This window comes from Chanodichthys erythropterus, chromosome 16 (assembly GCF_024489055.1).
Source record: "Chanodichthys erythropterus isolate Z2021 chromosome 16, ASM2448905v1, whole genome shotgun sequence".
NCBI lineage: Eukaryota > Metazoa > Chordata > Actinopteri > Cypriniformes > Xenocyprididae > Chanodichthys > Chanodichthys erythropterus.
Window position 1 is genome coordinate 19,273,587 of NC_090236.1, and position 20,131 is coordinate 19,293,717.

At 41.0% G+C, this 20,131-nt stretch overlaps 1 protein-coding gene across 1 annotated transcript; it reads right to left on the reverse strand.

Moving 5' to 3' along the window:
- Positions 1-16,907: 16,907 nt before the first annotated feature.
- On the reverse strand, positions 16,908-19,884 carry LOC137003273 (atypical chemokine receptor 2). The gene has a single exon (XM_067363371.1). It carries the CDS (start codon positions 19,662-19,664, stop codon positions 18,573-18,575), a length of 1,092 nt encoding a protein of 363 aa, XP_067219472.1. The 5' UTR covers positions 19,665-19,884; the 3' UTR covers positions 16,908-18,572.
- Between the last annotated feature and the right edge of the window lie 247 nt (positions 19,885-20,131).

Here is a 20,131-nt window from a genome sequence, read left to right on the forward strand (position 1 = left end):
CGTCGAACTGTTGTATAAACGCAATGTCACACGAGTAGCCGTGCGATATGGCTGTATATCAGCACGCTGTGATTACCTGCGGCCTCGTGCCTACGGACGAATCACAGCGTGCTGATATACAGCCATATCGCACGGCTACTCGTGTGATATTGCTTATATATATATATGTCAACAAAAAATTCTTAATATTAACATGAAAATTATTTTTCTTTGGGAGGGTTTGCCTTCTATGTAGATATATCTACATAATCATGATGGTCTCTAGAATCATCAAAACAAAACAAATTTTACAAGAGATCTATAGTTTTTTGTATACTTAGTCAAAAGTCCAAGCGGCAACTATAGTTGCCAGTGGGCAAATGACTTGTAAGTACATATATCATGGGGAAATGGGGTATACTGTGTTTAATGGGTTAATAAATCAAGGATATTGGTCTTGTTTAGTGCCTTTTGCTTTCATAATATTTTATATTGTTATATATTATATACTGTTATTTGTTAATTTATTTATTATTTTTTTTAAATGTATTTATTTTTCGTTTGTTTATTGTATGTGACCCTTGACTACAAAACCACTCATATGGGTCAATTTTTTTGAAATTGAGATTTATACTTCATCTGAAAGGTGAATATATATAAGCTTTCCATTGATGTATGGTTTGTTAGGATAGGACATTTGGCCGAGATACAACTATTGGAAAATCTGGAATCTGAGGTGCAAAAATATTGAGAAAATCACCTTTAAAGTTGTCCAAATGAAGTCCTTAACAGCTCATAAAAAGAATTTTACAAAATATCTTCATGGAACATGATCTTTAGTTAATATCCTAATGATTTTTGCCAAAAAAGAAAAAAAAAAAATCTGTAATTTTGACTCATACAATGTATTGTTGGCTATTGCTACAAATATACCCATGCGACTTCTGACTGGTTTTGTGGTCCAGGGTCACATATAGGAGTATTTTTTTCTAATGAACGATTTAATTTAACTTTTTGATTCACAATGCTTTGTTGGAGAAACTTAATGGCTGCACTTTGTTCTCCACTATGTTCCACCACTTTAAGACAAATGGATTTGTTGTTTGTTGTATTTTTATATTCAAGAAATGATATGCTAGATGAAGCTTTTTTGTGTTCGCATCGAATGGTCTTCAACTTTGATTGATCTGTTGATCTGTTGAAAGCAGTTATTTTGAGTTGCATAAATGCTCTCCTCCTATTCAAATTTTACATTGAGGTGTGCATACAACATATTTGCCCACTGGCAACTATAGTTGCCGCACATTCAAACACATTTTTTAAGAAAACAAAAACCTGGGGAAAATAAATGCAGAACATGTTCACATAGGACACTATTAACACGACTATATGCATGAAACCATTCAGAAAAATTTGGGCAGTAATGGGTTAAGACTGTGACTTACCGCTACCTACTGACGGACTGAAGTTAATATTTAAACATTTCACTATAAAGTATCAGTATCAGTATATTTATATATTGCTTTTACCATCATTGCGTATTTCTTTATTGATTTTTTAAACATTTATTTTATAAAGTTAAGGTAAAAAAAAAATGGAATCTTAGAAATAAATAGATGCAGTGTTTCCACAAAACGTCTTGGGATACGAGTGTAACCCTTGTTCCCTGAGTAAGGGAACGAGACGCTACGTCAGTGACGTGATGGGAATCCTCTGCATTTTTGTGTTCGTGAAGCACTATTGTATCCAACCAATGAGACAACGTGACGTCAGAGGCGGGCGACGTCGCGGACCGGAACCTATAAAGCATGCCCAGAAACAAAGAACGCTAGCTTCTGTGATATGTCTGAAGTAAGCGCTCCAGGCATGCTGGAGGTACGTCAACGTGACATAGCGTCTCATTCCCTTACTCAGGGAACAAGGGTTACACTCGTAACCCAAGACGTTCCCTTTCGTGGGAACTATCGGCGCTACGTCAGTGACGTGATGGGAACGCTGTCCCCACTACGCCGTGCCTCCGAGTGCCTGGCTGCTATCTTGTAACACCAAAGCACCCGGAGTACTACTCACATTAAGATTATAAAATCTGATGAAGGTGTGCTGGGATGACCATCCAGCAGCGCCACAAATATCCGCCAAGGAAACTCCTGACATGAGAGCTCTTGAAGCAGCCATACCTCTTGTTGAGTGTGCCCTAACATCCAAGGGGCACGGACGCCCCAGGGCTTTATACGTCAATGAGATGGCCTCAACCACCCATTTACTCATCCTCTGCTTAGACGCTGGGCCCCCTCGACTCGGGGACCCATAACATACAAATAGTTGGTCTGATTTTCTCCACAGGGCAGCTCTGTGAACATAAGCGTCCAATGCCCTCACAGGACACAGCAGATTAAGTTTTTCCTGATCCAGATTAGTGAACGGAGGGGGATAAAAAGCCTCCAAAACGATAGGACCTGGGACCCTAGTGGGGACCTTAGGAATGTAACCAGGCCTTGTATGTAGAAAGGCCTTAACCATGCCTGGTGCAAACTCTAAACATGATGGTGAAACCGAAAGAGCTTGAAGGTCACCTATCCTTTTCAAGGATGAGATGGCCAGTAAAAACACAGTCTTCAATGTGAGCATTTTATCTGACACATCTTCCAAAGGTTCAAAGGGCGCCTCAGCCAACCCTTGTAACACAATGGCTAAGTCCCAGGTCAGAGATTTTGGGCGTACTGAAGGCCTCAGCCTCAGTGCGCCACGAAGGAAGCGAACAACTAAGGGGTCTCGACCTACCAAGACACCACCCATAGGAACATGATAGGCTGAAATAGCAGCCACATACACTTTTAATGTGGAGTGAGTTAAGCCTTCTGAAAGCTTTTCTTGAAGAAATTGAAGCACATAGCTGACAGATGAGTGGACCAGGTCCACCCTATGATGACTACACCATGTAGCGAAAACCTTCCACTTATACATATAAAGCTTCCTTGTAGATGGAGCTCTGGACTGAAGGATGGTTTCCACAACCTTGGTTGGGAGACCAGATTCTATGAGCCTTGCCCCCCTCAGGGGCCAGGCCCACAGTTTCCACATTTCTGGACGGGGATGTAAAATCATGCCGCCTGCTTGGGACAGGAGATCCTGTCTGACTGGAAGCTCCAGAGGAGAGCCGTGAAGAAGTGATACTAGGTCCGCAAACCATATTTTTGTTGGCCAGAAAGGAGCCACCAATATCAGGTCTACCCCTTCCTGATGGACTTTGTCCAGAACTCCCGGGAGCAGAAAGACTGGGGGAAAAGCATACAGACGTCGCCTCGGCCACGTCTGTATCATGGCATCCAACCCCAGAGGAGCTGGGTGCCTCAGAGAGTACCACAGAGGGCATTGAGTTGACTCCTCTGTGGCAAAGAGATCGACTTCCGCTCGACCGAATGTTTTCCCTATGAGCTCCACTACCTCTGAGTGAAGCTTCCATTCCCCCGGACTCGCGCTCTGCCTCGACAGAGTGTCCGCCCCCATATTCAAATACCCCGGAATATACGCCGCCTTTAGCGAGAGTAATTTCCCTTGGGTCCACAGGAGGATGTGACTGACCAGTTTGCATAGTGGCCGAGACCGCAGTCCCCCTTGGTGATTTATGTAGGAGACCACCGTAGTGTTGTCTGTCTGAACCAACACATGGTGGCCCCTCAGGTCGGGGAGGAAGTGCTTCAGAGCCTGAAACACTGCCAGCATCTCCAGCCGATTTATGTGCCAGGAGAGCTGGTGTACCTCCCAGTGACCTTGAGCTGAGCGACCACTCATGATCGCTGCCCAGCCTGTGAGGGACGCATCTGTCGTAAGCATTACGCAACAACATGAAGTTCCCAACACGGGTCCCTGGGACAGGAACCAAGGCTTTTTCCACATGACCAGAGCACGAAGGCACCGCCGCGTGACTTTGATCATGCGAAAAGGATTTCCCCTCGGAGAAAACCCCTTGGTCCTGAGCCACCACTGTAAGGGTCTCATGTGCAGAAGGCCAAAAGTAACAACGTTGGACGCAGCTGCCATCAGACCCAACAGTCTCTGAAACTGTTTTACAGTGAGTGACCGGCCTAACTTCACCCCATTCACGGCCCCGAGAATGGAAGTCACACGAGCGGGAGTCAATTGCGCCCGCATCGTGATGGAATCCCAGATTACCCCAAGATAGTTGGCAACCTGACTCGGAACCAGCACACTTTTCTTGCCGTTGAGCCTCAGCCCAAGCTTCTTCATGTGCGACAACACAACATCTCGATGTTGAGCTGCCAGACGTACTGTTTGAGCTAAAATCAACCAATCGTCGATATAGTTCAGCACGCGGATGCCCTGGGGTCTCAGTGGAGCCAAGGCTGCATCCACGCACTTCGTGAACGTGCGGGGTGATAGTGATAGGCCGAAGGGAAGAACCTTGTATTGGTATGCTTCGCCCCCAAAAGCAAACCTGAGGAACTTCCTGTGAGAAGGATGGATGAAAATGTGAAAATATGCGTCCTTCAGATCTATCGCCACAAACCAGTCCTCGGATCTGATCTGTGGAATAATCTGTTTGAGTGTAAGCATCTTGAACTTCAACTTCTTTACAGATCGTTTTAGTATACGAAAATCTATGATCGGACGCAACCCCCCCATCCTTCTTTGGAACAATGAAGTAGCGGCTGTAAAAGCCCGACATTTTGCTGGGAGAGGGAACCCGTTATATAGCCCCTTTTTGCAAAAGCGTCGTAACCTCTTGTTCCATTACCAGAGACTGCTCTGGAGCTACCACTGTGTGAATCACTCCACTGAACCTGGGCGGAGGAGAATCGAACTGAATTCTGTAACCCTGTTCTACCATGAGCAGCACCCATTTCGAAATATTCGGAAGAAGTTTCCATTCCCCCAAAAATTCTACTAAGGGAACCAGCCTCTCGAGACTGGTCTCTGGTGTTTTTTGAGCACTTGGCTCGTTTATCTGACGCGGCGCACCGGCAGATAAGTGAATCACGTGCTGGCCGACCCTCCTCGGAGGATCGACAGGGACTGCTGTGCCCTGTCGCACACTGGGTGGCAGGGTTGGCAGAACAGTCCCTTGAGGGCACCGATGGGGAACGATAGAAATTAATCGTCGAACCCCTTCGGAGGCGGCTGCCCTCAGAAACCCTGGCCCATGAGCGTCAGGATTTCTTTTGGGAAGCGTGCTGCACAGCCAAAGCCTTCCGGGGGTAGGGCGGATCTGAGGACCGTCATTATTACCGTCTTTGGCTGTGCAGCACGCTCCGGTCCCCAAGCTTTCCGCGGGGGAGCACGGGCGGCCACACTAGCCTTTTGCTGGGACCTGTGTCCCGAGGAGCCGGCTATCGGCTGAGGCTGCCCCTGCCCAGCAGCCTCAGGGGGATGAGATTTTCAGGGGAGGAATCTCTGGAACGCATCCATAAGGATGTGTTTATCCTTCTCCTTAATATCAGCGAGGTTGAGCCACAGATGTCTCTCCGTGGCCACCAGGGCTGCCATAGAGCGGCCTACTGACTTGGCCGTCTCCTTGGTGGCACGGAGAGCTAAATCTGTGGCCTTCCTCAACTCCTGAATGGTTTCGAAGGTTACCTCCCCACTTTCGTCAATCTCCCCCAGCAGATCAGCTTGGTATGCCTGCAGTATTGACATAGTGTGCAGACATGCCGCAGCCTGACCCACTGCCGAATAAGCCTTTGCTCACCAGATTCGATGTTTGCTTTAAAGGTCTGGTGGGCAACGTCGGGGATTTCAGGGACGATGCAGACTCGGGCGAGAGATAGCTCGCAAGCGTCTCTTCAACCCGAGGCATCGCCCCATAACAGTGTTGCTTCAGCCCAGTAATATTGCTGTACATTGATGTCTGTGGGCTGAAGACACGGTACTGCACAGGTCTATTCCACGACCTCGACACCTCAGTGTGGAGGTCGGGAAAGAACGGCAGTCCCCGACGCTGGGGTAGTGACCTAGCTGGGAGGAAGCCATCATCCAACTTGCTTTTAACTTTAGGAACGCTTTCCTCCGCGGGCCAGCTTATATTTAGTTTCTCTACTGCCCGGGTCACTACCTCCATAAGCTCCTCATGGGCTGGAGATGAGGATGACGGTCCCTCATCACCACCCTCGACACCTTCAACATCAACCTCCTCGGAGGAAGATATATTCAGTGCTGGTGCCTCCCTTTGAGGGGAAGAAACCGCAGCGCGTGCTTCCACCACCAAAGGAGAGACACTAGATCTAGCAGGTAAGGGGAGCGATAAGGCAAAGCCCGTCTCTCCCCCCTCTGTTAGATCCATTTGTGAACCCCACGAGTGCAGCCTTCGCTGTGCCTCGGCAGCAGCGGGACCAGACCCGCGGGGAACACTCGCCGCGGTGCCCTCCTCAAAGAGAGCCCGGCGTGAGCGCAGCGCCCTGAGAGTGAGCCGCTCACAGTGCACACAGACAGCCCCCTCAAGAGCTGCCTGTGCGTGCTCAACTCCCAGGCATTTCACACACATCTTGTGTGTATCTCCCTCCACAATGAATCGCGGGCAAGGAGGTGCACACTTAGTGAAACGCTGGCTTTTCTCCGTCATTTTCTTTATATATATATATATATATATATATAAATATGTCTTTTATGTGTCTTATTTCACTTGTTAGAAACTCTTGTCCTCAGACGAAGAGATCACTTTCTGGCGAGATGGTAGACAGACAACAGTAAATAAGACAGACAAGATACAAATAGCGATTACTGAAGACAACAGAAGCTAGCGTTCTTTGTTTCTGGGCATGCTTTATAGGTTCCGGTCCGCGACGTCGCCCGCCTCTGACATCACGTTCTCTCATTGGTTAGATACAATAGTGCTTCACAAACACAAAAATGCAGAGGATTCCCATCACGTCACTGACGTAGCGTCGATAGTTCCCACGAAAGGGAACAACGAAAAAGTTCCTCGACGATTCACAAAAGACAATTGTGAGATTGCAATGAAAAATGGAGAGAAAATCAAGAGATTGTGTCTTGTATACTTGTATATCAGCACAGATGCAGTATTCTGCTTTGCATGCAAACTGTTTGGTAAACATGAAAATGTTCTCAGCAAAGATGGATTTTGCACGTGGAAGAATATAGCCAGTCATTTAAAAGAACATGAGTATTCAAAGGCACATGCTGATAATATGGAAAGCTGGCATAATCTTCTGAAGAGGTTGCTAACTAAAACAACCATTGATCAAGTCCATCAATATTTAATGCAGCTTGAAGTGCAACATTGGAAAGGTGTTGTAAGGAGAGTGATTGCCATCATCTGCCATCTATCTGAGCACAGTCAGGCTTTGAGGGGCCACACAGATGTTTTATTTGACCCACACAATGGCAGTTTCTTGTCACAGGTCGAGTTGATGGCACAATTCGATCCCATTCTGAATGAACACATAAGGAGGATTCAAAACAAAGAGGTGAAGGTGCATTACCTCAGCAGTGCCATACAGAATGAGATCATAACTTTGATTGGAGACAAAATACTGCAGGAGATAGTTAGCACAACCCGATCTCACGGCAATTCGTACGTATTTTACGAGGTCGCTAAATCGTATGAATTCATACGACCTCACTCGTACTAATTCATACGTTTTTTGCTAAATCGTATGTATTTTACGAGTTGACAAATTCGTATGAATTCATACGAATAACCTACCCCAAACCCCGCCCCTGAACCTAACAGATTTAGACAAATCGTACGAATTCGCACGAGTGAGGTCGTATGAATTTATACGAAATAGCCACCTCGTAGAATAAGTACGAATTGGTCGTGAGATAGCGTTGGTTAGCAGGGTGACCAAAGCAAAGTACTATTCTGTCATAATGGACTGTACTCCTGATGTCAGCCATAATGAACAACTTTCTGTTATGTTGAGAATTGTGAATCTTCTGTTGGAGCTTTCATCACTGAACATTTCTGTGGATTCATTGATGTACAGGACACATCTGGAAAAGATCTATGTGATACCCTTTTGGAAAAACTTGAGAAGCACAACTTAAAGATTTCAGATTTTTGTGGCCAATCCTATGACAATGGAAGCAACATGATGGGCTGTAAACGAGAAGTTCAGACAAGGATCTTGCAGCTGAACAACAAGGCATGGTGTGTCCCATGCAGCAGTCACACTCTGAACCTGGTCTTGGTAGATGCAGCCAAGTCGTCTGTGGCATTTGTCTCTTTCTTTGATGTTCTGCAGAGATTGTATAATCTCTTTAGCTCATCTGTGCAGCGCTGGGCAGTACTAAAGCAACATGTGAAGCATCTCACTGTGAAATCTTTGTCAACAACAAGATGGGAGGCTCAACTTGACAGCGTGAAGGTGGTACGTTACCAGCTGCCAGAGACTGTGGAAGCCAATGTCTGCCCTTCAGACATTTGCTGTAGAGAAGAAAGACTCAGAGACAGTGTCAATAGCAAGCAGCATACAAAATGAGCTAATGACCTGTCATTTTGTCCTATGTGTGGTAATCTGGTACAATGTCTTGTATCAGATTAACCATGTGAGCAAAATTCTTCAGAGCCCAAGTGTTTCTCTAGAAACACTTAAAAAGGAAACTCAGGGAGTGAAAGAATACATGAATAATTTCAGGGAAAGTGGAATTGCTGCCTGCCAAACGGATGCAAGAGAAATAGCAGAAAATCTGGATATTGACATGACATTGCCTGAGAAAAGACAACGCAAAATATCACGGCAATTCCTATATGAGAGCAGAGATCAGACACAATCCACTCCAGAAGAGTCATTCAGAAGATAATTTTTTTCTCCCTTTGGTTGACACAGCCATTGACAGCCTCAATGATGCTGGAGGATGGAGGATTTTTATGCCCTGTATGGCTTTCTGTTCTCAAAAGACAACATGAGAGAAGCAATGTGCAATATTGGACAACTTGAAGAGAACTGCAAAAAATTGGAAAGAGCCTTACATGACATACATTCAGAGAATTTGGTCATGGAGGTCAGGGCTGCTGTCCATACCTTCCCTGATCATGCATCTACTTCTCCAAGAGTCATGTTAGATTACATCTACAAAGAGCAACTTCTAGATTTGTATGGAAACTTGAGCATTGCTTTTCATCTGCTTCTAACACTTCCAGTCACCATTGCCTCTGGTGAGAGAAGTTTGTCAGCTTTAAAGCTTATTAAAACATATCTCAGATCAACAATGAACCAAGAGAGGCTCTCAGCACTGGCACTAATTTCCATTGAACGTTCCGTACGAAGGTCTTTGGATATGGAGGACATATGACAGCATTTGCTGTAGCTAAGGCTTGTAAGCATAGTTTTTGAGGTGACAATCCATGAAGATGAAAAATATGAAGATGAGTTTACTGTATCTTGAAGATTGTATTGTTTTGTATCTTGATACAAATTGAACATTGAAGATGAAGATTCAATGATGAATTCTGTACATTTAAAAAATAAGCACTTTAATGTTGTTAACAATAAACAATTTATGTTCAGTTAGATGTGTTTTAACTACTTGTTGTATGTTGTATAGTTACATCACTAGGTAAAGAAGATATTTTAACAACAACAACAAAAAAATGATTAATTTTGCTGGGGCCCCCACTTAGTGTTGGTTCACCTCTGCAAGCGCCAGTTTAGAAAACGAGCACTCACTGCTATTGGTGACCGGTGTGGTGTGAGTTTACAACTGAAATTGACATAGGGAGGAGTGATGTAACATTAATTCGTCATTCGTGCTGTGCGCTCATTTCCTGGTTATTTTAAAGCCTCCATCCAGTTGTATTTACTAGTACTGTAGAAATAGATTAGATCAGAAAACAGAGGCCCCCTTATCATGTGGGCCCCTAGGATACAGCCTAGGTTAGCCTATGCATTAATAATCTAATATATATCTATCAAAAGTGATCCAAGGAAGGAACAGTGGTGAACCGTCAACAGAGTCATGGGTAGCCAAGGGTCATTGATGCACGCTGGCCCGTGTGGTCCGATCCAACAGTTGAGGTACTGTAGCTCAGATTGCTCAAGAATTTAATGCTGGTTCTGATAGAAAGGTGTCAGAATACACAGTGCATCACAGTTTGTTGCGTATGGGGCTGCACAGCCACAGATCAGTCAGGGTGTCCAGGCTGACCCCTGTCCACTGCTGAAAGCACCAACAGTGGGCACATGAGCATCAGAACTGGACCACGGAGCAATGGAAGAAGGTGGCCTGGTCTGATGAATCACCTAAGCATTGTTGCACACAATATACACCCTCTCATGGAAACGGTATTCCCTGGTGGGTGTGGGCTTTTTCAGCAGGATAATGTGCCCTACCACAAATCAAAAATGGTTCAGAAATGGTTTGAGGAGCACAACAACAAGTTTGAGGTGTTGACTTGGCCCCCAAATTCCTCAGATCTCAGTCCAGTTGAGCATCTGTGGAATGTGCTGAACAAACAAGTCAGATCCTTGGAGCAGTGTTTCCCAACCCTGTTCCTGGAGGCACACCAACACTACACATTTTCCAACTCTTCCTAAATCAAATACATCTGATTCAACTTATTAGCTCATTTGTAGAGACTGCAAGACCTAAAAATGTATGGGTCAGATAAGGGAGACATCAAAAATGTGCACTGTTGGTGTTGGATATCAGATGTTAAAATCCAAAGTTCATCAGAATTGTAGAGACTTGGTGGTGTGTCGGATTAAAACACTGGAAAAGTTCTAGTCCTTTGGCTGACCCAAGCACAAAGATACAGGGAGCAAATAAACATGACAGATGTTTGTAGGACAGGATTAACAGGATGGATAGGATGATCAGGATGGTCTTTTAGTCACTACAAACCATACAAAAAGATAATCAGACTCAAACAATTCATAAATAAACATTAACAATATATATATTCAATCCAAAATGATTATTACACCCAATCCAAATAATTCAAATAAACAAATTCAAAACATACAATTGACAAAAACAAACTTACATAACGCATCCTAAACAACTCAAAGGACATGGTTGGGTGCCAATTCAAACACCCACTCCTCACCAATGCAAAAGAACAAAGGAAGGAAATGAGGTCTATTTATAGACCTTAACCAAAGAACTATGGGTAATGTAGTACACCAAATATGGTTATGCAAGTTACTGGGATTTATGGGAAATGTAGTAAAAAAAAAAAAAAAGAAAAAAATAGGCCAATTTACAACAGTTGGTATGCCTCCAGGAGCAGGGTTGGGATACACTGCCATGGAGGCCCTTGCCTGGAAAATCCAGCCTCACCACTGTACCAGCAGATGAGTCTGGTCGCCATTGAATCAATTCGATTTCTAGGGCGGAGCAAATCCGAGCAAACAGGAAGCGGAGTAAACAAATCAGAGAAGGGCAGATATGATGGCAGATATGACGTTAGCATGTTTTTTGCAACGAGTGGAGCTAACTTAAGCTTTTCCCAAAGCAACGCGAAAACGTCTTCTTTTAAAATAAAAGCTTCTAGTGCTGTCAGCTGCTGGGTTTTTAATGACTTAATGTGTTTTTTTGTCCATTTAAAACTGAATTCACGGCTGAATAGAACAAACTCTCGGGTCTCGCGTACGCCATCTTTGTTGATATTGAAGGGACTTTCGCACTAGAGTGACGCTGTTTGCATCACTGAAATAAACAAATCTCATTGCACGGTACGGTTTGGAGCTGACTCGAGGCGCGACGGAGGGCGGACTGACCAGATATCTTGTAGAAGATATATAATTCTGGACTTGCCAGGCAATGGAGGCCCCACCTCACAACTTACAGAACTTAAAGGATCTGCTGCTAACATCTTGGTGCCAGATACCACAGCACCTTCACGGGTCTAGTGCCCTAGTGAAAAAAAAGTATACTTTATTGTATTTTAAATATTATTCCCATTTTCTATAGTACATTGCAAATATACTAACAAAAAATTTACTATCCTTAAATATATAAAAAATATATTGGCATCATATTTTCACAGTATAACTTTTAACACACATTAAAATAATTGTACTTCACTATATTTTCTAAAAATATGTATTTTAGAAAAATATACTTGAAGTGAAAGTTCAGTTTATTTTTTAAAAGTGTATTTATTTGCACTTTATAAAAATATATTTGAGGTATATTTTAACTGTGCTGAAAATGATCATTGTAACAATGCACTGAAAGTATATTTATAAAAAATATTTAATATCCTGAAGTTGTAGTGTATCTAAAGTTAAATTTGAGTATATTTTTAAAGTTTACTTATTCATCCTTGGAATTCATTTTATTACTTGTGCTTATTTATTTATGACTGATGCATTACAAGCCATTTAATATATGCAGTGTAGCCTACAATTTCCAAATATGAGTAAATATGTTTAATAAGTTTACACTGGCAGAATCATTTTACAATCGTACACACAAATCTTACTGTGGCCGAGAGAGCTCAATGCGCTGCAAATAAAGAAAACACATGCAAACAGAAAAAACACCAGCAAATAAATAAAACATCTTCATCACTTTGACAGCACATGCGCTGCAAAAGTCCACAACACTTATGTGATGGAATTTAATTGAACTAATTAATAATGAACTAACATTTCTTTTCTTTACAGGCCTAATAATAATCTAACTTTGAAATAGAGAAATAGTCACTAGGACTGAGTGTTGTGATTCAGAAAAAATTCTGCTGTGCTGGCTAGACCGCATCCTTCTGAGGATAAAAAATAGTCTTTGAGGAATTGTTTTAACCTACTGAGTAATCTGAACTATTAACCCTGAGACATTTTTTTGATGATCTTGTGATTCAGTTGTTCTAAATCTAAATTTATGCGGGACAGAGTAACTGAGATGTTTTTCTTAAATCTAAACCAATCGTATTAAGACTGATGATAATGAGTAATGGATCATGCCATATTGACGGTGAAGTGTACCTGAAATCCTAGAGATCTTACTTCTATTCTATAGTGATAGTGTTTAGTGAAGGTGAGGAGCACTAAAGAGCTTAGTATCAGGTGATAGTGCCCCAAAACAGGCCGAGACGTCAGCCGACTCGAACAGGTATTGAAGTACGCTTAGTAGAGTATAAACTTATTTATGGGTGTGTCTGGGACACTCGGTTTAACTAAGTCAGGTGCGTAGGGAAAAATCGACCACACTTACAAATAGTGAAACGCGCTGCAAAAGTCCACAACACTTACAACGCACTGCAAATAGCACATACCAGGCCCAGCGATCTCAAGCCCTTCTTCGATTATCTGAATGATGATGATTAGGCTACTTTTAGAATTAAATTAATAATTTAATTTGCCCCACAATAATTTATGCGCATCACACATAACCGACACGCTGTAATAACTCCTCATTTAAAAAAAACAACAACTTGTAACACCTACATCTCTTCTAATTTTTCAATACGTATGGGCCACAAGAGAAATATTAAGAAATAATTAAGGTTAAATAGTGTTATCAGATCATGTTGAAGTAGAGCTCTCATCGCTGAGTTTTTACTTTCATTTTCTGCAGTGAATAATTGACTGGGATTTGACACATAAAATAAAGTAAATTATTAAAAAATATATATATTATTTATTATTAATAATTTATTAATAATATTTTAACACAAAACAATATCCCCCAAATCGTTTGTCCTGGCGCCGGGACTGGCACAGACCACAACGAAAATGTTATAAGGGAACACCAAGGGCCTGGGGCCTGATGTATAAACGTTGCGTACGCACAAAATGGGCATAGAAATATGCGTACGCATTTTTCCACGCACATATCGGGATTTATAAAAAATAAACTTGGCATAAATAAGTGCGCACCGTAAGGATGCTCTTGACCGTGCGTACGCACTCTTTTAGAAGAGTATGTGTTTTGGCGACACCAACTGGCCCAAATAGCAATAACTATTTAAAATGAAAAACTTCTAAATTATCCTATTACATCACCCAATAAATCAAATTGCATCAACCTGAATTATCATTATCAGCATTCTTAACAAGGTGCAAATACTTTGAATTTACCATTTTTTTTTTTTTAATGAATGGGCTATAAAAAGGTATGTGCGTATATAACATATCATCATAATGGATGCTCCCACTCAGGGGAGACAAAAGTGATATGAATTGAGATAGTAGATGTGCTACTTTCGATCACTTTTCCAGTGACACGCTGTTTTAATGGCAGCGAGGAGCGCTGGAAGCACAATAATTCCTCTTTAAACTAAACTGCAGATGTTATGACAAAATATGTTTTCGAGAATGACGATCAGTGATGCACACTTAACTTAGATATTATGGAAGACACTGCTGGATTCGGTGGTCGAACGGTCCGTTGTCCAGTTTGAATAGGTCCAATAATATCTTACTGTACAACCACAGCTGCAGGAGGTGTTCGTGTGAAGGATCTTCAAATAATTATAATAATAATAATTTGAGGGAAACGGTAAGATTTGCATGTTTTCTTTTAAAAATACTTTGTCAGTGACGCGCCGTTTCAGACAATTGTATTTACACTGCAGTAAATAAGGGCCTATAAATAATAGCCTATAAACTTCCTAAAAGATATGCTCACCTTATCAGCAAAACTGCATAAATTTGGATAAATACTATCTGGCCAGTGGAAATGAATGAATCATCTCTATTCTAAAACCTTTTTCTGAAGTATTTTATACAATTTTGTTTTATGGATATTTTGATATATTTATTCTAAAACAAAGAGGATATTGGATTATCTTTATCAACATAATGTGTGGCACAAATTGCATTTATAGTCCATATCTAATATTTTCCAATGTCGTGTACCTTTGACGGTGTCAACCGTGGATGTCACGTGGATGAGAACGTGTATGGAAATGATATGCAGATGAAGTTATGCATAGTAAAACTAGGCGTCGTAAGCTCCATATATGGTGATGTCGGGGAGGAGACGGGGTGGAGATGCACGTACACACAATCTTCCGCTGACTGGGATTTATAAAGGGATTTGTGTGCAGGATCTGGCGTACGCATGGTTTTATAAATCAGATTTTTTTTGTGTGTACGCAGAATCTAGCTTTTGCGCGTACGTACACTTTTAGGATGAAATCTACGCAAAGTTTTATAAATGAGGCCCCAAGTGACAAACCTGTCTGGGACCGCTGGGATTGTTCAATGTTTACTTGTGGTGTGCACCTGAAAGGTGAGTTTTTTTGTTTTACTTTTGTTTGCTAACATTCTGATCGTATGTGCATTATGAGCAGGCCTTGCAGTGCGTTTGTCTATTTTTAAGTGTTGTGGATTTTTGCAGTGTGTTTGTTTATTTGTAAGTGTTGTGGACTTTTGCAGCGGATGTGTTGTCAAACTGATGAAGATTTATTTATTTGCTGGTGTTTTTTTCTATTTGCATGTGTTTTCTTCATTTGCAGCACGTTGAGCTCTCTCTGCGTAAAATCTATATTAACCAACACACCACAGCAGTGACGTATGTAACGTTACATGCAAAAAAAATATGTTGAGTGGTTAGACTTTGGAAATTCAAATGTCTCTTCAACTTGATGTGTGACCAATCAGATTTTATTGCTAACAGCCTTCAGCCAATCAGAGCTGCTGACATCATGGTACTCGCTCAGTCACTCGGGTATTTTAGGTGAAGTATGTTGTCACAATGTAAAATACTGAAGGTGCAATACATCGCTAAATCGTGAGAATTCTGACCAGTTCATTCAAGTGACATCACCGCCTGACCTTGATGGCGACGACAACCGGGAATTTAATGGCCTACACGATCCTGAAAGAACCGGACATCAGACACAATAATGAGAAGCTCATCAGAAAATGGAATATGTGTAATTTGTATTTGTGTATTGAGGGTCACCATTGGTCCATTAATGTTTTTTCTTTAACGAAAAACATGGTAAGTTTTGCTGAATTTATGTTAAGTTTAAATAAACTATTGGGTTTATTAATGAAATATGTCTATTAGTGATGTTGTTACATTTTATTTATTTTAATGGCCTTGAAAACAAATGCATTCAACTTTAGGAAAATGTCACCCAAGTAATTTGTTAAACTATTTAAATAGTAGTACAGTTATAATACTGTATTGTGTGAGATTATGCAATTCAAAGTACTGTAGTCAACATTTGAAGTGAATCAAAAAAGTTCAAAGTTGTCCTAAGAAGAATTAAGGTTTTAGGACAACTTTGATTAAAGGTTTTGATCCACTTCAAATGTTGACTTTATTATACAAAGTATAAGTAATAAAAGTGTATTGTTAATGACTGCAAAGTGTAATTTTTAGTATTTGGAATAAGCTAAAGGTACGGAGCATACAGTATTACCTGTAAAATAATGTATTTATTGTATTGTTACAATAGCTACAATAGTGATGCCGATGACCTCTGAGTCCGCAACAAAGTCGTAGCGACGACCCCCCGAGCCAGCAGCAGGGTACTGGAGGGCTGAGGTGGAGCTGGAATGACTGATGGCCGAGGCAGAGTCTGAGGGAAGGCGAAGCCCATCGGAGCCGTAGGGGTGGAGGGTCGGAGAAACTCATTACCAGGGATTTGGAGAGGAGGTGGGAGAGGGAGGCTTGGTGGGACCAGTTCATCAAGAATGGGGTAGACAGTCTCAGGATCTACCAGGGATAGGGACTCCTCTCAAAATTCAAAATAGTCCATGGCGCTTGTCTGGAATTTGCTCTCTGTGGGCGGGGATCCCTTCCAACCCCGATGGTAGCACACAACTCACACACCTGGTAAGACATGCTGGGCTCCGTCTCCACTCATTGCTGGCTTTTGCACAGCAGAAATGCTGTGACAGGGAACGAAAAGTGAAACATGAAAAATACTGACATGGAAAACAAAAAACACGCCGCAATCTGTCTAACTGTTTTGGGTCTGGTATTCTGTTACAATAGCTGGTGTATAAAGAACACGATGAGAAGATATAGTCAAAAATGGTCTTTTACTAGGAAATCCAACAGGAGAGATCAGGAACACACAGGAATATACAACAACATATACACGAACGATAACGGACAACACATGACAGGAAACACAGGGCTTATATACATAGGATAACAAGGTGGTGATTGGACACAGCTGAATGTGATGATAATGTGATCAGTAACCATGGTGAGTGACTAGTGGCAGGAAATGGAACAACAACAAGTCCAGAATGAGTCCAAAACAGAATGCACATGTAACATTATATATTATATATAACAGTATATTGCTTGTGTGTTCAGAACACACTTGCAATTATTTTGTAATGTACTTAAATCACAAATAAATTGTACTTATAACACAAAGTGTACTTATAACACAAATAAAATGTACTTATAACACAAATTAAGTACACTTTAATATCACTAATCAAGCATGTAATTAGTCCCTACACAGGCATATACTTAAAGTGTACAAAGTATATATATATATATATATATATATATATATATATATATTAGTGCTGGGCAACGATTAAATATTTTAATCGCGATTAATCGCATGATTTTTCTGCGATTAATCGCAGCATGCGCAAAATTCAATAATGAAATCAAAAGTAGTGTATTGCGTAATTTTATTCTTTCAAAGTACTGCTGTATGAACAAAAGTGCAATAGAGAATACGAACCGACGTCACACCTCGTTGCATGCCGGGGCGGCATCGCCATTTTGACAGGGTCGCCCTCTATTACTCGTACTGAAATTAATACGGATTCTTGCTTACCTTTTGTTTCTCCCATTAAGTGGAACGTTAACATTTTTAATGGTATCGTTTGCATGGAATAGAAGCTATTTTATCGCATCGCATGATCATTTTATTTATTTTTTCACTGAAGTTTTGTAGGATTTAGTTTACAGTGTTGATCTGTTTACCGTGTCGCATGCTGGACGCTCACTGCTGCTTCAGCCATCGTATGAATATCATTGTATGAATATCCAAATAAATCTATGTAATTAACACACTGAGAAAAGTCGATTCATTTATTTGTTGGAAACGTTTAAATGATGCTTAAACGAGCATATTGAGTAGGCCTACAACTGTTGTCATTGTAATCCCCCTTTTCCACGATCACAGATGAGGAGAATCAGAGATTATGGGTCAAATTCATAGACAAATTCAGCGGACAGACGGACACGAACACACTGTATTTTTATATTTATTTTAACAAATGACAACCACACTAAGCTACCTTTGTAAAACCGTTATGAAGAAAATTTATAAAATGGTTACATTTTAAGTGATACTGAAAGTTTATATTTTGGTGTCATCCGTTTTTCTGCATGTGCTTTATTTGTAAATAGAATTTGGTATCTTTAATATCAGTCTAAGTGCATTAAGCGTTTTCTTGAGATGACATGAGAGGAAACCGTTTAAGATATAAACGTGTTGCATTCATATTTTGGGAACTCCACACAGTATGCTTTAATAAACATGTACAGAATTGTTGGTCACATGAAGCGTTTTGTTAAGCATTTGAATGTCCCCGTCAAGTTCTGCTAATTCACGAGCGCAGTGAGAGTCAGACTCGCAAAGGTAATGTTAATTATTAAACCAAACGAAATCAAAACGTATAATATATATATATATATATATATATATATATATATATATAAACATAATAAAGCTTTTACATTGCCTCAGGTAGTAAGTTATTAGGTCGTTCAGCACAAAAGCTTAGGTTATTGGCTTGATATTGCTGAACTGACCTCAGCTCTATAGCACCACCCTGACTTGAAATATTTGATAAGGAGCTGGTTTCCTCAAGCAGATACTCCCTTTGAGTTTGGCAAGCATTTCTCAATCGTTTCCACACATTTTTGTTTAAAAAAATATACAAAAGAGGATTTATGAAAACATGCATGAAAGCAATACATTCTGTCACATGAATAGCAAAGTCAAAGTGTATGTTAGTGGCACATGAATAAAAAACATGAATGTCTTGCAAAGTATGCAAAAAAATTACAACACTATAAGGGAACCAGAGGAGAAAAAACATGACAGTTAATCCAATTTCATATCGAAACATCTGGAATGTGTTCCTCACGGCTGCAACACATGGTAGTCTGAAGGAACAAAATAGGAGCACTAAAAATGGTATGACAAACCCAAGTATGTTCATCTGAAATCTTAAATAGATTTTCCAGCCAACTTTATTGTTGAAGTTGTAAGTGCAAATGTTCTGTTCATGGGTCTTTTGAGTCTCAACAAAGTTGACATGAACAGCAGCAGCCAAAACCGATAAAAGCCACACCAAAATGCACAGAATAGTATTCCTCTTTAGACTGTTGAATATCCTGATGGTAGAAACAACACATACAATGTCCATAAATCTTTGCAAGCTCTGACTAGCAACAAAGAGATTGCTGCTATACAAACCGACCATGTAAACCAATGTGATTGCCTTACAGCTTTGATCACCAAAGATCCATTCACTGCTGGCATACACTGCCCAGAACGGAAGGCTCAGTGTAAAAATAAAATCCGATATGAGCATGTGCAGAGGCAACACCTTCCTCAGAGTTTTGTATTTGATGAACAATATTAGGAGGGTTAAATTAGCAATAATGCTCAGTGCACAGATAATGTAGTAGAATATAGGTAGGAACACATTGCTGAATTCCTTTACATGTGTCTTCTTGCAGAGTCCATATTCCTCAAGTCCTTCTGCATTATAATAGTCCTCATAATTGCTGTTGTCTTCAGAGTCTAAAATATCCATGGTTTGGAATCAGCTCCAAGTCTTTGTTGCAAATCTTCGTTACTAACAGAAAAACAGTTCCCTTTCACTTAAGAGTGTACTTTCACACAAGTATGGTACTCTAGGATACTTGCCCATAATCTTTTTTCATTTCATTCTTCAGGAAGATCCCAGTTTCTTGGAAACACAGAACAAATAGTTATAAGCCATGGAAAATGTTAGCAAGCAGTTCACATCCTGAACTCTTTTTGTTTTTTCTTTTTTTTTTTTTTTCTCAGTAGGTCCATATCAACAATAAGAGCGGAAACTTGCTTCACTGAGCATTGGGAGGAGGAGGAAATGGGCATATCACTCACAAGCATATTGAATGCTGTAGTCATTTTGTTTTTCTGGTGTACCTAGCAACTTTGTATATCAAGGTTGTGACACAGAAACTTTAAAAATATCTAACACATCCTGCATTTGGTGTTGTTGTGACATGAAAACAG

Bases quoted from the DNA above. Each gene is read 5' to 3' on its own strand.
- LOC137003273 (XM_067363371.1), bottom strand. From the start codon at position 19,664: ATGGATATTTTAGACTCTGAAGACAACAGCAATTATGAGGACTATTAT.